The sequence below is a fragment of the Onychomys torridus genome, chromosome 8 (assembly GCF_903995425.1).
Source record: "Onychomys torridus chromosome 8, mOncTor1.1, whole genome shotgun sequence".
Lineage (NCBI taxonomy): Eukaryota > Metazoa > Chordata > Mammalia > Rodentia > Cricetidae > Onychomys > Onychomys torridus.
The window spans coordinates 56,944,356-56,961,878 of NC_050450.1; the positions used below are offsets into that span (position 1 = coordinate 56,944,356).

Here is a 17,523-nt window from a genome sequence, read left to right on the forward strand (position 1 = left end):
ATCCAAAACTCACATAAAGAAGCCAGGTGTGGTGGTACATATAGATCCCTGGGGCTTGCTGAGTAAGAGACCCGACCTCAAATAAATGAATGAATGAATGAATGATCCCTGGGGCTTGCTGAGCCCAGTGAGAGACCCGACCTCAGATAAATGAATAATGAATAAAGAAAGGAAGGAAGGAAGGAAGGAAGGAAGGAAGAAAGGCCAGTGAGAGACCCAATCTCAAAAAGTTAATTGAATGAATGAATGAATGAATGAATGAATGAATGAATAAACAAACCATGTAAATAGTGGCTAAGGAACAAGGCTGGAGCTTGTCCTCCGTCCTCCCTAGGGTCTGTGCACCTGCAGACACAAAACTTCTGAAGTCTAATATTCGGCTCAGTTTGCCAGTTAGGAGAGAAATGTGTTAAAATCTCCCGGTGTGTTTTATTACCTCATGATGCTGCGCACCTGTAACACGATAGCTTAGTTTTGCCTGGTTTTATGTTTTCATGTAAATGAGTCTCATGCAGTGTCTGTGGTTTTTGTTTGCTTGGCGCTACATTTTAAAAATGGAGCCGCATTGTTCTGTGTTGATGTAGTTCAGTGGTTTTCCTAGTGTGGTCAGTGAGGTTTCCTTAACTCCTTCACAGGGAACCAAGAGGTCAAAACCACTTTTGTGATCATTCTGTCATTTCCCTTCGCCTCTGACATTCGTATGGTCCCAAGGTAGCAATGACATTAAATCATGACACCTTCTCATGGATGCAGGTTGTGACTTCTGGCTGTGTTCACAGGTTCTTTCCTTCACCGAGCTTTGTGGGTCGTTTGAAAAACGAATCCAGTTTTACCTGAGAATGTCCTGGATAGAGCAAGAAAAATGATTGATTTTATTAAATCTCACCCCTTGAGAATACATCTTTTTAATGTCCCAGCTGAAACACCGAGTGTGCGTTACCGCTTCTGCTGTGTAAGGGCATGTGATGGTTGCCTAACCAAGTGTGTGTGTCGTAATCTGAATTATAAACTACACTGGCTGTTGTTTTCATAGGCTACATTTTTATGTGGTAGAGAGGTAAATTGTGGTTGCTTACACAGGGGGACTTGGCAGACATTTTCTTGAAAATAAAGTGAAGCTGTTACTTGGAAAAAAAAAAAAGCCGACAGTATTTTGTTATCAGTTGTAGAATTTGAGGGTTTTGTAATTATTTGTGTGTTGTTGGGACAGTTTCCTCTTTCCCAACCAAGTATCTGTGAGTCTGATTTCCTTCATGTGCTCAGGCAACACAGCATAATCACAGTAGATTAAATACAGAAACAGATGTGGAACTGGGATTGGTCTGGAGTCATGATCCTCCTGCCTCAACCTCCTTAGTGTTGGGATTACAGGCATGTGCCACCACATCTGGTGGTTAAATTTTTTTTTGGGGGGGGGGTTTTGGTTTTTGGTTTTTGGTTTTTGGTTTTTGGAGACACAGTTTCTCCGTGTAGTTTTGGTGCCTGTCCTGGATCTTGCTCTATAAGCCAGGCTGGCCTCAAACTTACAGAGATCTGCTAGGCTCTGCCTCCTGGGTGCTGGGATGTAGACAAATTCTAAATGGTCTTCTTAAATAAAAAACACGGAGCCAGAAATTTGGGTTAAAGCCTTAGAGAGATCAGGGAAATACGGAAAGCCGCCAGCTAACCTCACCTCACCAACTTGACAGCTTCCAAGGAGCACGACTTCCTGTCTGCCCAGGCTGTATGCCTTGCTTTTCTGACCTCTCATTGGCTCTTAGTCTAGCTACCTCACTTCCTCTTCCTACACAGCTCTGTCACTATCTGTACAGACCTCCAGGTCTCTATGGTTGGTACTGGGATTAAAAGCGTGTGTCACCACACTTGGCTCTGTTCCCTAGTGTGTCCTTGAACACACAGAGATCCTGCCAGCTAAAGGATTAAGGAAGGGCCTGTGCTGCCTGACTTCTTTGTTAACTTAAAATGGCTGGCCTTTTCCCCCTGATTTCCAGGCAAGCTTTGTTTATTAACGCACAAATAAAATATCACCACACTGGGATTAAAGGCGTGCACCACCACTGTCCAGCCCCATAAATGTTCTTGACTCCTCATCATTAGTATATTGACAGTCTGTCTTATCCAGTGTAGCAGCCCCCTCTTGAGGCAAGGTCTCATCACCCTGGCTGGCCTGGAACTGGCTCCTGCCTTGCCTGGGTGTGCTGGGATTAGAGCACACCACCACCACGCCCAGCGGGCCCTCGGTTTGGTTTGTGACAAGTGTTTTTGGTTGGTAGGTCCTTCTCAGGTCAATATAATTCTAGTGTCACTTGTCATTTTTCACAAACATGCTGCATAAAACCCTGTTGAAATTTTAATTGGGATTTTTACAAGCCATCTTGGGAAGAAATTAGATATTTACAAAAATAACCTTAATTCTTCATAAACTCTTTTATTCAATTGTTTATTTTTCTCTATTTATACTTTTCTTTACAAAAGCTATGTTCATATTTTTAAAAAGCATCTTTTATTTTTTAATTTTCTTTCAAATCACCACAGGACTCATGTTCATTTAAAAACGATGATGGAGTTTTCCTTAGGGGCGGTTTTTTTTTTCTTTTCCTTCGATAGATCTGCTGCATCCCAGAGTTTTACTTTGATTCAGCTGATAATTATATTTCTCTAGAAGTTTGTCCAGTTCACAGACACTTTTAAATTTGTTGGTGTAAATGTTTGATAATATTCCCTTATGGGGAGTTTTTAACTTGTAGTGATCTCTCTTTCTCTCCCTTCTCTTTCTGTCTTTCTCCAATCCTGGGCTAGACCCGGAGCAGAGTCCTCACGCACTGGGCAGGCAGTCTACCACTGAGCTGTATTCCTGGCCCTTCATTTTTGAAATCCGCAATCTTTCCTACTTTTTAAAATGACTCTCACCTGAGGCTCAAATCTAGATATTTGATTTGTTGTGACCCTTTCTATTTATTCTTCCTACCTGTGTGTCTGTACTGCTCTTACACAATTGTTTTTACTTTCTGTGACTCGTGTGTTCACTATTGACTCTACCATAAGTGCCTCGTTGTCGTTTTTTTAGTGGTCATTTTCCAATAATGCTTTCAAAGCTATAAATTTCATTCTATTGCTTTGGCAGTATTCTGTAAGTTTTATTATGTTGAATTACCATTCAATTAAAAATAATGAGAATGTTTTCTTTGATTCCATGGGCTATTTAGAAATGAACTGCTTAATTTCCAAACATAGGGGATTTTCAGGCTTACTTTGTTATTTCAACATAAACCCTCATGATCAGACAGTGTGTCCTGAATGAGCTAAGTCCTTTAATCACTCCTTAGCTTGCATTGTGTGGTCACTTGGGTGGAAGAAGTTAAGCTTGGAAATCATGTGTCCCCTGAAGTTGTTGGGCCTAGGCATGTATGTATGCAGTGCCTTTTGATCTTAGAAGTCTTACGATTTTCCCTTTCTCTCTTTTTTTTGGGGGGGGGGGGGATGTAGCCCTGGCTGTTCTGGAACTCTCTCTGTAGCCCAGGCTGGCCTCAAACTCAGAGATCCACCTGCCTCTGCCTCCTGAGTGCTGGGATTAAAGGTTTATGCCACCACTGCCAGGCTGATTTTAAATCTTTTAAAAATCTTTTAAAAATCCTTTTAAAATCTGCTTTTCTGTCAGTTACTGTAAGAAATCTTTCCTTTTTTAGACATGTCAGTATTTGCTCACACTCACATTGTTATTATGTGTAGAGAGATATAGAGATTTTATAACTTTTTGGTGAATCATCATGAAGTGGTCTCTGTTTTTAGTGACAATACTTGCTAATTTGATTTCAATATTAGTACTCTGTGTGTTTGTGTGTGTATGTATGTGTGTATGTATGTATGTATGTATGTATGTATGACTGCTGGTGAAGGCCAGAGGAAGATACAGGGCGTCCTGCTCTGTCACTCTCTCCATCTATTTCCTGTCACACAGGGTGTCTTACTGAGCCCAGAGCCAGGCTGACAGCCAGCAAGCATGTGTGTGGGGATGCGTGTGGAGGCCAGCTGTCTCCGCCCCGGCAGTGCTGGGTTACAGGACACTCAGTCGCACACACCTACCTCTTGCCTTGGGTTCTGGGGATTTAAACTCAGGCCCGTGCTTCTCCCTGTGCTCTTACCTGCCGCACCACCGCCCCAGCAGTCATGTGACTCATTGTTTTCCAACCTTTCAGCATCTGTTTGTGCTTAGACTGAAGATATGTCTCCTACAAACGCTTTATAGTTGTTATTTTTGTCCCGAATCTGACAATGTTCTGTCTTCTTCTTTTGAGACATGGTCTTACTCTGTAGCCCAGGCCAGCGTTGAATCTCTCCTGTCCTTCTTCTCAAGGGAATGGCAGTTGTGCATCATTACCCCAGGTTTCCTGAGTCTGACCATCTTTATTTCTTATTTTAGGGTGGGAGTTATAATTTATTCAGTAATGAATTGGGAGTTGATCAACAGATCTTAACAAGGAGAATGAGAAATCAGAGTAATCTGGCAGGCTACAGTAGGCTGCTCATCAACAGTCTGACAGTATTTTAAAGGCAGAATATTTCTTATAATGACTAATATGTGTCATTTAATCTACTGTCTAAATTGTTTTCTGTATGTGTGCTTGTGTGTGTGCTTGTGTGTGTGTGTGTGCTTGTGCGTGTGCGTGCTTGTGTGTGCGTGTGTGTGTGTGTGTGTGTGTGTGTGTGTGTATGTGGAGGTTTGAAAACAGCTTGGCAGGATTTGGTCTCCTCCACAGTGTGGGTCCCAGAGATCAAACTCAGTCCTGTTGGCAGTCACCTTTACATACAGGGTCATCTTGCTGGCCCCTCATCTTGTTGTTTGAGTTAGATTCTCTCACTGGCACCTGGGACTCACTGATGAGCTAGAATGGCTGGCCAGCAAGCTCCAGGGGTCCTTTTCTCTTTGCCCTCCCAGTGCTAGAATTACAAGTGTGCTCTTTGGTTTTATGTGACTGTTGGGGCTTGAACTCAGGTCCTCACACTTACATGCAAGCATTCTATTGTTTTTCTTTCTTTTGTACCCCCTCTCTCCTCCCCTCCCCTCCCCTTCCTTCCCTTCCCCCCAACCCAAGGAATTGTCATTGTTTTATCTGTTCACATCTCATACTGGGGGAAAGGACTTTTCTGTGTGTGCCTGGTGCCCATGGAGACCAGAAGGCACTGGATCCCCTGGAACTAGAGTTACAAGTGGTTGTGAGCCACCTTGTGGGTGCTGGGAACTGAACCCTGGTCCTCTGCAGGAACAGCCAGGGGTCTTAACCGCTGAGCCATTTGTCATTATCCATTTCACTGTTCACTTTAGTTCTTTTTAGTGGTTGTGCATTCTTGTATTCTTGGCCTATTGCAAATGATGTGACACATGATCTTAGCCAAAGGACTGAGAAATCATTTATACAAAGTAGAATTCTTACAGAGTCATAGAGAATGAAGGAGCCTGAGGACACTTCAGTAACTGTACTCTTCCTCACAACTTATGTTATTGTTGGCTATTTTAACTTTCTATATTTTAAAATCCACAAAACTGTGAGTTTGAGGCCAGCCTGGTCTATAGAGTGAGTTCCAGGAAAGGCTCCAAAGCTACACAGAGACACCCTGTCTCTTCAGAGTGGTTGTGAGCCAACATGTGGGTGCTGGGAACCAAACTCAGGTCCTCTGCAAGAGCAGCAGGTCATCTTAACTGCTGAGCCATCTCCCCAGCCCTCAGCTTAGAGTGTTACTGTTGCTCCTTTGCAGGTGAGTGTGTTCTTCCCAACTTTCCCTAAAAGTTTCTCACCTTTGAATTTCAGCACTTTTACAATGACGTGCTTAGTAAACACTCCTTTTGTATATTCAGCTTAGCATTGGTGGTACTGAAGATTTGTGGCTTGCTACCTTTTGCAGGTTTTGGGGAAATGCCTGGCTGTTTATTGTTGGAATCTGCGTCTGCTCCACCCTCTCCTTCATCCTTGTGTGGCTCACCTTGCTCGGCCTCCTGGCTGTTACCCTCTTCACACTCAGCTGTATTTACTAGGGTCAGGCTGGTGATTGCTTCTGATTAAAATGTCCATAACTAATTCTCCAGTTGTATCTGCGTTCTGCCAGCATCTCAATTGAATTCTTTGTTTTAGTTACCATCTTATTCAGTTTTAGAATTTTCTTTTGGGTTTTATTGGAATAATTTTCTACTCTGTACTAGAATTCTCTACTTTGTCTTTTAATTAGTTACATACTTTAACATCCAAGACAATATTACTGGCCAACAAAAGTATACTCTGAGAGAATGGCAAGATGGCTCAGCAGCAAAGGTTCTTGCTACCAACCCTGATGGTTTGATCCCTGGGACCCAATGGTGGAAGGAGAGGGCTACCTCTTGAATGTTGTCCTCTGACCTCCACATATGTGCTTTGAAACACCTTCCCTGCCCAATAAAATAAAATAAATAAATAAAAAGACTTGAATGCCTGTGCTGGCTGGCATTCAGTCAGCTTGATGCAAGCTAGAGTTCTCTGAAAGGAAGCAGAGGGAGGTGATGCTGCTCGCTCTTTTACTCCGTTCAGAACTCAGCCCATGGGATGGTGCCGCTGCAGTCGGGGAGCGTCTTCCCTCAGTTGAATCTGTCAGGAAACACCTTCACAGACATGCTCAAAGGTGACTCAAAATCCAGTCAGGTTGACAGTCGCAGTGGAGCTCAGACTGGCCTGAAACTCACCGCATAGTTCAGATTGGCCGCCCACTCTTGGCAGTCAGTCCTCCTGCCTCAGCCTCCTGAGTACTGGGGTGTGCCCACTTCCTCTCCATGATGTTTTTACTTTCCTGCAGTGTGAGTTTTAGTCTCGTGGCCTTGGCCACTGGTTCTTTTCCTTTGCATTTCTGGTGCTGTGTGGAGACTGTTTTTCTGCAGATGTAAACCCACCCCCTGAGGTTCTCTTGTGGCTTATTTGTTAGACTTTCCACACCCTTCTTTCTCTAAATCCTCTGACCGTCTTTTCCTTATCATGTAGCGCATTCCTGTTTGTCCAGATGTCTTTGCTTTTTGATATACATGTGACACCCCCCACCCCACTCCTCATCCGCGGCATAGACTTTCCTTTGCACGGCTTCCTCCTGAGAGCTACAGTTAGGATGGAGGATGATCTGATGTTCCTGATGAGAGACTGTTGTTGTGTGTCTGCTTCCTGGCATTGGCCTCTGCACCTGCTTCCAGTTCCTCACTCTCTGGTCTTTTGATCCTCTGAAACAATGCATATGCAAAGCCCAGCTTTCTTAAACACTAGCCTGACACTTACAAGACATTTCCGGTAGTGGCATACAGGGAGGATGGCATTCTAGGCAGTGATCAGCTGAGACCAGGCTGAGCCTGGAAGCATAATACAATATAAACATACCCACAAATTGCGAATTTTTGTGTGTACCAATAATTTTGTATGCTTCTCTTAGGTAAGATGTACAATCAGGTTATTACATAGACTTTTCCCTCAGGCCTCCTCAGTTCTTCAGGACTTTCCTGTGGCTCTGGCAATTCAATATGGCCAACGGCTCACTAAGCATCCCACTTGGCTCGTCTGCCACGCCACAGTCTCAACACATTGAAAGGAGACTATGGTATCGTCCCCACAAAGCGCGTTATCTTTCTCTTGTCTCAGTTACTGTTCCAGTCTCTCAAGCTCAGGAACTGCATTCCTCCTTGACTTGGGCCTTCATCACTGTGCCTGCACATTTCTCAGTGTGTCTGGGAGGCCTGTGTCCAGCTTCTCCGTGGCTTATCTCTGTCTGGGTGGTTGCTCTCTCTCTCATCTAGGCTGTCTGCTGTTCCAGGACTGCCCAGCCGCAGCCTCCTCTCTGCTGCCTTCCTTCTTCCTCCTGCTGTGATCGCTAGTCCAGATGGCTGCCAGATCTGGGCTTCGTCTAAAGTCCTTCTTGCCTCAGTCACCCTTGGCTCCTGAGCTCTGACACCTCGTCACCTTGGGAGGACAGAGTCTAAATTGTTCAGTGTGACTCTCAGCCTTTCTCACATTCCAGCGTACAAACTGTCTTCTCAGCCTGTCTCTGTAAGCCTTCCCTGTCTTACTAGGGTTCTTCACCCTCCTTTGGACCTCATGGCCTCTCAGGGGAGAACAGCATCAAAGACCGTCTGGGGCTGTTGTGTCTAGCTCCGTGGCTCTGGACCAGATGCCGGGGGCTCTACTGGGTGCTGTGGCCAGAGCTCTCTCCATTGCCAACACACCTGTTTACCTGGCTCTTCCTGACTCGCTGCCTCATGGTGTGACTGGCTTGTGTAGTTTGGGCCTGCTGTTTTCACACGTGTGCCTTAATGTTTTCTTTTTGATGACTTAATTCATATTTGTGAGACTTACTCATCTTTGTCCTCAGAAAACTGCCTAAGGCATGTTGGACTTAGTTCTGATTAAATATGTCCATCCATTACTGTGCCATCCATACTGTGGAATATTACTCTTAATTTGTGTTTTAACTTTGAGAGTTTTTGTTTGTTTGTTTCCCATCCTATAATTTTTATCGCTTAAAAACATGAAGTGTAGATGCTGTAGTGTCTTGATAGGCTATGACCTAACTTTTGAATGAAAAATGATATGTTTAAAGAGAGGTTGGTGTGTGGCTATGACTTATATCACTATAGATAATGTAAACACATTAACAATTGAAATAGTCTTCCTTTGTTTCACCCTTACTAACATAATTTTAAAATTAAGTTTATTTTGTAATGGACACATTAAAAACACAATGATGTTTCCATACATGCATACTTTGTGTAGTTAGGTTAAATATATCTGTCTCAGCATTTGTCATATTCATAATCAATCTTTTCCAGCTTTGGGAATCCATGGTTCTAGCCATTCTGAAGTCACCCCATAGTGCAGGGGGCTTCATCATTGCTGGGAAGTCTGTTTTTATTATTTGTGCTTGTGTTTTGTCATCCGAGACCCAATTAGTTAATTGAGAGACTCACTTGAGAAAGTGCAAGAAGATGGTCTGGGAAGGCCAGGCACAAGCTAAGGTCACCCGCGTATATGCAATCAAGGTCCAGGGTCTGAGGACTTGAGCAGTAGTCGGATGCAAGCATAGACCCAGCCAGCCTCAGGCAAACAAGGGGCAGGTTCCTATCTGTCAAGTCAGATGCAGGGTATTAGCCAAGGCCACATCAGCGCCCTCCAGGCAGGCTGCCCCTGACAGCCCTGCTGTGGTGCCTCAAGGACAGCTGTGAAGACAGTGACAGAGATGGCCCTGGTCCCTTGGATTGCTTTGGTGAGCTTCGCTCTTGTTTTAGCATTAATAACTGCAGCACTCGAGCTAGAGTGGTCTCTAGAAGGCTTTCTGCAGCAACCACTGAAGGTTTCAGCCCTTAAGGGCACAGCTGTTCATTACAGCCCCCCTCAGCCTTCCTGGGGGAGCTGGCTGCACAGCTCCAGCCAACTCGCCTATCTTCCAGACACTCCCCATCTTCTTTAAAAGGTTTATTATTTTTACTTCATGTGTGTGAGTGTTTTGGTTGTATGTTGTATGTATGTGCGCCACATGCATGTCTGTCTGGTACTGTGGAGGCCAGAAAAAGGTGTTGGATCCCCAGAACTGGAGTTACAATGATTGTGAGCTGTCATGTGGTGCTGGGAACAGAAAGTTTCTCTTTCCAAGAGCAGCAAGTACTTTTAACCACTCCAGCACTTTATAGCATCTCCTCGTTGGTTAATTGGTCTAACCAAATAAGAGTCTGCCTTATATGCAGCGGGATGACCATTCCACATGCCGCAGTCCCACAGAGGCCTGGCACAGCTGGAAGCTGGCCTCTTTGTCTTTGCTTTTCTAATAGTGAGTTTTATAGACTATTCTTAGAAGTCAGTCTGTGAAAAGATTGAAAACCAAGTCATACATGCCCAGCATGTCATTTCTTCTTTTCTGAAATGCATATTGTTTTTTCTAAAATGTTCTATTATTTTGTGTGTAAGTATTTTGTCTGTTTGTATATATGGATACTACTTGTGGACCTGAAGCCTGAGGAAGTCATTGAGGGTATCAGATCCTCTGGGACTAGAGTTGCAGGTGGTTATGAGCCACTGTGTGGATACTTGGAACTGAACCCAGGTCCTCTGCAAGAGCAGCCAGTGCTCTTGACCGCTGAGCCGCCTCTCCAGCCCCAGTGTCATTTCTGAAAGATGACTACCATATTGGTCAGCAATCTTTCCTGGAGTCTTCTAAACCTTCATAAAACTTCATGAAACTTGTGGAGGAGTATTTGGATTGTGGTGACAATGCAATACCATACTAGAAACACAAAATTTAATGCTATTATCTCACTTTAAAGTAATAAACCCCTAAAAAGTCAACATCAGGCCAGGTGTGGTGGTGTACACCTTTAACCCTGGCACTTGGGAGGCAGAGGCAGGCGGATCTCAATGAGGCCAGCCTGGTCTATAAAGTGAGTTCCAGGATAGCTAGGACTATTACACACCCTGTCTTGTAAAACCAAAAAAAAAGTTAATATCAGTTATTTTGTTTTTGAAAAATATTTTTCAAAACCAAAAAGAGCTGCAGAGTAAAAACTTTTATTTTTTTTTTTTTTGGTAAGTCTCTTTAATGTCTTAACAAAGAGTTGGATTATTGTGTCTGCTTCTGTATCCGATTTGTTGTGAAGTTACTTGAAGGAAATCCTGCTTTATGTAGATGTTTGAGAAAAAGGAATACTGGGGGGTGGGGTGGGGAAACATGGTTTAGAGCACTTACTGCTCCTCCAGAGGACCTGGGTTTGATTCTGAGCATCCAGCTGATTGTTCACAACCATCTTAACTCTAGTTCCAAGAGATCCATGCCCTCTTCTGATCTCCCTGGGCACCAGGCACACACATGGGGCATATGCAGATTGCAGGCAAAACACTCATGTACATAGACTTAAATAAATCTACAAAGAATTTTTTTAAGGAATATTTACTCACTTTTCAGATAAGTTGGGAATATTCTTTTTGGCCTTGTACTAAAACTTAGCAAATGGTATTTTCTTCAAGAAAGTAACTTGGAATCTAAACTACATTAAGAAGCTTTTCTTAACTTGTGTTTGCATGAGAGAGTAAATGTGAAAAGACCGATGATATGGCCTTGGACTCTGATGAAGTCATGAGCCATGGTGTATGTATTTTTCAGATGGGGTAATTTACAGAATTGACCTCAGAACAGTGCCTTAAGTAAATGCTATGTTAAAACTCCTTGGGGTTTGTAGGAAGCTGTCCTGGTGAGATGACTTGATGTGGGGGGATGAGTTCCTGGAGGAACAAAGGTCTCTTGTTATGTGCCGTGTTGTTTCTGTTTTCTGTTTCTTAACTCTGTATTTGTTTTTATTCTAGACCTACTCTGGACTCTTCTGTGTAGTCATAAATCCTTACAAGAACCTTCCCATTTACTCTGAGAATATTATTGAAATGTATAGAGGGAAGAAACGTCACGAGATGCCACCACACATCTATGCCATATCTGAGTCTGCTTACAGATGCATGCTTCAAGGTAAACGGAAACACAAGAATAAGAAACACTTTGAATGTGTTAGATAATGGTTTTAATGTCTCAATCTGACCGATAAAAGGTTTTAATTTTCCTTTAAAAATTAAAGAAGTGGGCTAGGCATGGCAGTATTGAGAAGGCAGAGGCAGGTGCATTTCTGAGTTTGAAGCCAGTCTGGTCCTCATAGCAAGCTCCAGGCCAGCCAGGGCTACACTGTGAGACCTTGTCTCAATCAATCAATCAATGAAATGTTTATTGTTGAAAAGTTATTAACTTTTAAGATTAAAATAGATGAGGCTATTTACCACAGGAAGCTGCTTCATAGCAATGCTTCATGTGCTTTTTAATATTAAAAAGCATCAAGTTTTTAATATATGTTTGATCTCTACCACAAACTAGTACAAGTACTACTCCATTGTATTCAGCTTTAAAAATCAATAGGAAAGGCTGGGGAGGGTGTGGTACAGTAGTAGAACATTCGCTTGGCATAGGTGAAGCCTAGGGTTCAATCCATCCCCAGCACTGCTAAATAATATGAAATAAAACCCAGCTGGGCAGTGCAGGCCTATGATTCCAGATGCATAGGAAAAACCTAAATTCAAGACCTGCCTGGGTAATTTAGTGAGACACTGTTTCAGAATAAAACTATGGGCTGGAGGTGTAATTCAGGGGTAGTTAGCCTGCTTGCCTAGCATGTAGAGGACTCTGGGTTCAGTCTGTAGTACTGCTAAATAAATACATATAAAACCAACAAGAATAATAGGAAAGGTGGATACATCATTGAGTGAGGGAGAACTGTGAAATCTTACTTGTAGTTTAAATGCATATAAAGACAACAAAAGTCTTAAAAATGTGTTGACTGGTTGACATTAATGCTCCTGAATCAGAATGAATCTGATAGATTTGCTGGGTTCTTCATTTGAACCCTGACTTTGCACAGTGATTGGAGGAAGGGTTTTCTTTCCTGAAAGTCTGACCTATACAGTTCCTCATGAGACAAGAAGTGGAAGGGTGCCCCCTAACCAAGACCGTGAGCCCTTGTTTCTGCTGCGGTTCTTGTCTCTCTGCTGCTTGGATTACTATAGGAAAGGAAAGTTTCCAGAAGGCTGGGGATGGGCTCTCCTGTACATGATTCTGAATTCGTTGCAGTCTTCTGAGCATAATGTACATACCAGGAAGGAGTACAGACTGTTGTTAATAGAATGAGGTCAGTTTAAAAACAAGATGACTATTTGCTATGTTAGTTTTGACTTATTAGCAAAAAGAAACACTGAACAATTTCATCAGTTGAGACACATGTCCTACACCAGTCCATAGTCCTCTGTGTGATCCTTGCTGAATTGTACTAGAGCTGCTAATAAATGTATGCAGTTGCCTGGGCTTATCAGATGTGTTCCAGAGTGGGGTGTGTGTCCTTATCAACATTTCTATCAATTTATGTGAGGATGGAGGATGTGTGCCTTTAAAATTGGTGGGTGACATGAGACTCAGAGATAGTTAAGTACATCTGAGGAAAAGACACAGAACTTTTAAATCTTTTTCCTGGCTGAATGGAGAGCTGACTCTAATATACTATCATTACTATAATAGCTTACGAGAGTAAATGTTATGTCCTGTGAATGGTTACCAGTCTGCTTGACAAGAGAAAGATATGAGGAAGATGTGGTCTGCTAGCATGTGATATCATTGTCATTACTAATGCTAGAATGGACAGTTCATTGAAAATTGCTATGAACTAGACATAATAATGTGTATTATGAAAATTTATGATATTTATTCATATTTATCTCTGTTACATTGAGGCACAAAAAAATTAAATAATTTGACCAAGAACATGTAGGTTGTTGAAAAGTATGAGATAGGGTTAAAAACTGGGCAACATGACATTTTTCATGGTGTTTTTTTGTTTTGTTTTGTTTTGATTTTGAGCTAGGGTCTCTGTAGCCCAGGCTGATTCCAAACTCACGATCTTCCTGCTTTGTCCTCCAGAGTGCTAGGATTATGGGCTTGAGTTTCCACACATGGCTGTGGAATACATGGCTTGAAACATTCTAATCTACATTAAATGGATTCATTGCTCATATAAAAATTTTAAACTTGATACAGAAAACTACCTTTGTATTCCATTCTCTGAGGGAGGAACTTCTTGCTCCTGCTTATATACTACTGGCCACAAGAAGGAGGGACAGATAAAGCTCACACAGTCCATCCAGTTTAGGCCTTCAGTTACCATGTGAACAGAGGCTTGAGAGGGGCTATGTGGGTATTTTAGAGCATAGGGCTCCTCTCACCTTTGATGTTAGAGTGAATTCCCCATTTAACCTGTCTAGATCTTTTAAAATTCTGTTTCTTTCATCTGTAAAATATCATTCCAAGTTCATGTCATGTGTAATTATCTTGGGCACACATTTTGCATCTTCAAATTTACTGATAAAAATGTTGAAAGGTTTCTATTTTTTAAGAAACATAAGAGCTGGAGAGATGGCTTAGTGGTTAAGAGTGCTGACTGCTGTTCCAGAGACCCAGGTTGAATTCCAGCACCACAGGTGACGGACAGCTGGCTGTAGCTCCAATTGCAAGAGATCAGGCGCCCACTTCTGACCTCCATGGGTACTGCATACACACTGTGAGTGACAGCATACACGGAGGCAAAACACCTATACACATATAAAAAGCAGACAGATAGATAAATGAATGACTAAAGGAATAAATAAATTATTAAAACACCTTATTTTTTCCTTGGGTTTGGCGTCAAGGGATACCATGTCAGTAAAATGCAGAGTGTATCTGCACATACTGGTTGCTCAATAAATATTTGTTGAATGAATGGGCAGAAGCAAACTCTTGGGTGTGCCTTTTTGGTTTTTTTGTTTTGTTTTGTTTTTTTGGTTGTTTTTGGTTTTTGGTTTATTTGAGACAAGGTTTCTTTGTAGCTCTGGTTGCCTTGGAACTCATTCTGTAGACCAGATTGGCCTCTAACTCACAGAGATCCTCCTGCCTCTGCCTCCCTAGTGCTGGGATTAAAGACATTTGCCACACTGCCCAATTGGGCATGAATTTGACTGCAGAAAAATAATCACATGTTCAGTAGAAGCTGGGACAGCAATATTGACACAGTGAGAGAATAAAGCAGTCTGTCTGAAAACTAGATGTAAAAAAGGAGGGAGGGATGGAACCTGTGAGAGGTGGAGACATGGAGCCTTTTTTAGTCCTGCGTTAGAAACGATTGTTTGGGGAAACACACACACACACACACACACACACACACACACACACACACACACACACGAGCTAAAGAAAAGACCAATCTTCCAGGTAGGACATTGAACAGAGGTTACGTAGTTTGGCAGACAGCCCAGGGTCAGAGGATCTTCTTCATGGAAAGGAAGCTAAGTTAGTATCAGACCTCATTTATAGTACTGCGACTCAGAAACCAAAGGCTGTAGTATAGTGATCTCCCTGTGTACGTAGGGTGTCCCTTTTAGGTCACCCAAGCCTGGATTCTGCACAGGCTCACATTATCTGGCCCCTCTCCCTTTGTTCCTGACACCTTCCACTCCAGAAAGCTCCCTGTCAGGACCTCTTGATCTAGCTGCACAGAAAGGTGGCCTCAGTGGCCTCCTTCTTGTATACCATAACTATTTAAGAGCGTACTGCTTTTTTGAAGTCTTAGAATGAAACCCAAAATATCTTGTTCTACTTTGTTTCCTGTAGTATTCTCTGTGTCAGCACTCCCCACCTCACCCCTCTTCCCCCTCCCCAGTAGTCTAATGGAGCCCAGGCTGGCCTCACACTCTGGCCTGGGATGGCTTCCTGCTTTCCTTTTTATTTTGTCTCAGGTAACTCCCACTCTCTGATATGCCAGCCTCCCCAGATGTTCTCTTCAATGTCCATTGATTTCTCTTCCAGGATTTAATTGACTGCTGGCTTTCTCCTGAGTATGTCGTTTGAGTGCTCCCTGAAGGCTTCCCCACAGTTGAAACTCTGTGTCCCAGAAGATGGGAATTGTGTACTTAACTGCCCTTTATCTCTGCTAATTTTTTCCTTCTCTATCTACCCCTTGGGAAAGCTGTACCCTTCCTCCGGCCCTTGAAGCTATCTTCTCTGTTCCCCTGATTCTTCCATGGCGCTGACCACTGCCTGCCCCAAGGGCTTTCTTTCCCTCAAGCTTTGCTGTGAGTCTTTTAGGACCTACATAGTTTTTCATGAAATATCCACCCAAAGGCTTCATTTCATCTGTGCCACCAATTTCTGTGGTTATGTGGCAGGCTTTTACATCTTGTTGAATCACCTGGTTTTTTAATACTCATAAATTCTGTTGCAATGGACTTCCAGATTGTTGCTCCACTCAGGAAGACTAACTGTGCTTGCTTCCTGTGGATCCCTGCGTAGTGGTCGCTCAGAGTGACTTCATGTTCTCATTTCTGCAGTCTTCTCATACCCTAGCTCCTTTGTCCTTTTATTCTGTTGTACCTGTTTGTCAGAATTCTTATGCTGGATGAATGAGGCTATTTGTGCCTCTTGGCATTCTTCGTTGGGGTGCTGATGCTCCTGGAGTTATGGTCATACAAGTGATCAGATTGATCTTGCTGCAAATTCATGACTGAAATGACTCTACCCTTAGCACAGCTTGCCCTCTCTGCCTGGAGAGAGATGATTGACACTCTCTGTTAATGACTGGGTCCCTGTGTGCTTCAGACCTCTGGCTCCTATGTGTTCCTTGGCTTTCCATACAGCAACTTATTTCTCATTTGGAGAATTTAGAAGTCACCAGAGAACTGTCCCAGATTCCCCATCTAGATGGACACACCATGTGCTGTTGTGCCTGTTGCTGTCCAAGGCTGGTCCTGCCTGTCCCTTCATCTCTCTCCAGGAATCTCACAGTGCCAGTTGTCTTGAGAGTCACTCTGTCTGCTGCCTTGCTTTAGACAGCTTCCCGAGAGCACTAGACGTCTAATCATTTCCCCTTACTTAAAAAGTAAAAGAATTATGTATCATCTTTTCTCCTTCTTTTCACTGTCAGATTTTTGAAGCATTATCTGTGGTTAGGCAGGTTGCTGCGGTCCATGGTAGAAACTCGAAAATTCTCTGCCTTCTCAAGGAATGTGAGAACAAGGCTGTGTTTGAAAGCGTGAAGGAAGGAGTGAAGATGGCGTGCAGAAATGTGTGCCATGATCATCCAGAGAGACAGATAACGAGAAAATGGGAACCGAGATCCTAGAGGGAGATGCCACATGCTTCTCAGAATTTAGCGTTAAGTAGGGTTAAAGAGTATAAAAGATGGAACTGAACAGTTTAGCAAGCAGGGATTGAAAAAGAGCTCTCTGTCAATCAAGAAGCACGTTTGCAAACTTGGAACAAATTCTGAAGCAGGCCACCAATAAAAACCTCAGTCCTACAAGAAGAAGTGACGGGTCACATTCTCTGACCATGTTTAATGAGACCAATATTAATGCTTAAAAGATTTCCCAATGGTTTGGCTGTTGTGGGAGTGTGTGGAGTGAGTTCTTATTATTTCACTCTAGGCGTGTATTTGTATGGGCTTTGATGAGAGAGGACATCAGGAAGTGTATTGTTGATTCTTGACTGCAGCACAGCATCATAGAAAAGAAAACCGGAAGAGATGGGCTGGAGAGACAGCTCAGCGCTTGAGAGCACTGGCTGCTCTTCAGAGGACACAGGTTCAATTCCCAGCACCCACATGACGGCTCAGAATTGTCTGTAACTGTAACTAGAGTTCCAGGAGATCTGACACTCTCACACAGTCAGGTACAGACAAAACAACAAGGCACATAATTTTTTTTTAAAGGAAGAGTTGGGGCAAAAGTCACATTAAGAAATGCTAGTCAACAAAAATTTATAGCAGAGTTAGGCATTTTACATAGCAAGAAAGACAAAAGATACTTTATGACCATTTGTGGGCCTGTGAGCTATTCTGTGTTTCATTCACAGTAAAAAAGCTTTCCTCAAAAGCATAGCAGTAAAGTGGACTACACAAAGGGAAATGTATAAAAAGACTCT

The 17,523-nt window shown here is 42.9% G+C and overlaps 1 protein-coding gene across 6 annotated transcripts in view; it reads left to right on the top strand.

Annotated features, from left to right (window-relative positions):
* Positions 1 to 17,523, top strand: part of Myh10 (myosin heavy chain 10) — a 127,347-nt gene that overhangs the window by 13,080 nt on the left and 96,744 nt on the right. For all 6 annotated transcript variants that reach the window (XM_036198117.1, XM_036198120.1, XM_036198114.1 and 3 more), the window contains exon 3: positions 11,349 to 11,505. In XM_036198117.1, the coding sequence (XP_036054010.1) occupies positions 11,349 to 11,505 (157 nt within the window). The remainder of the gene's footprint in view (positions 1 to 11,348; positions 11,506 to 17,523) is intronic.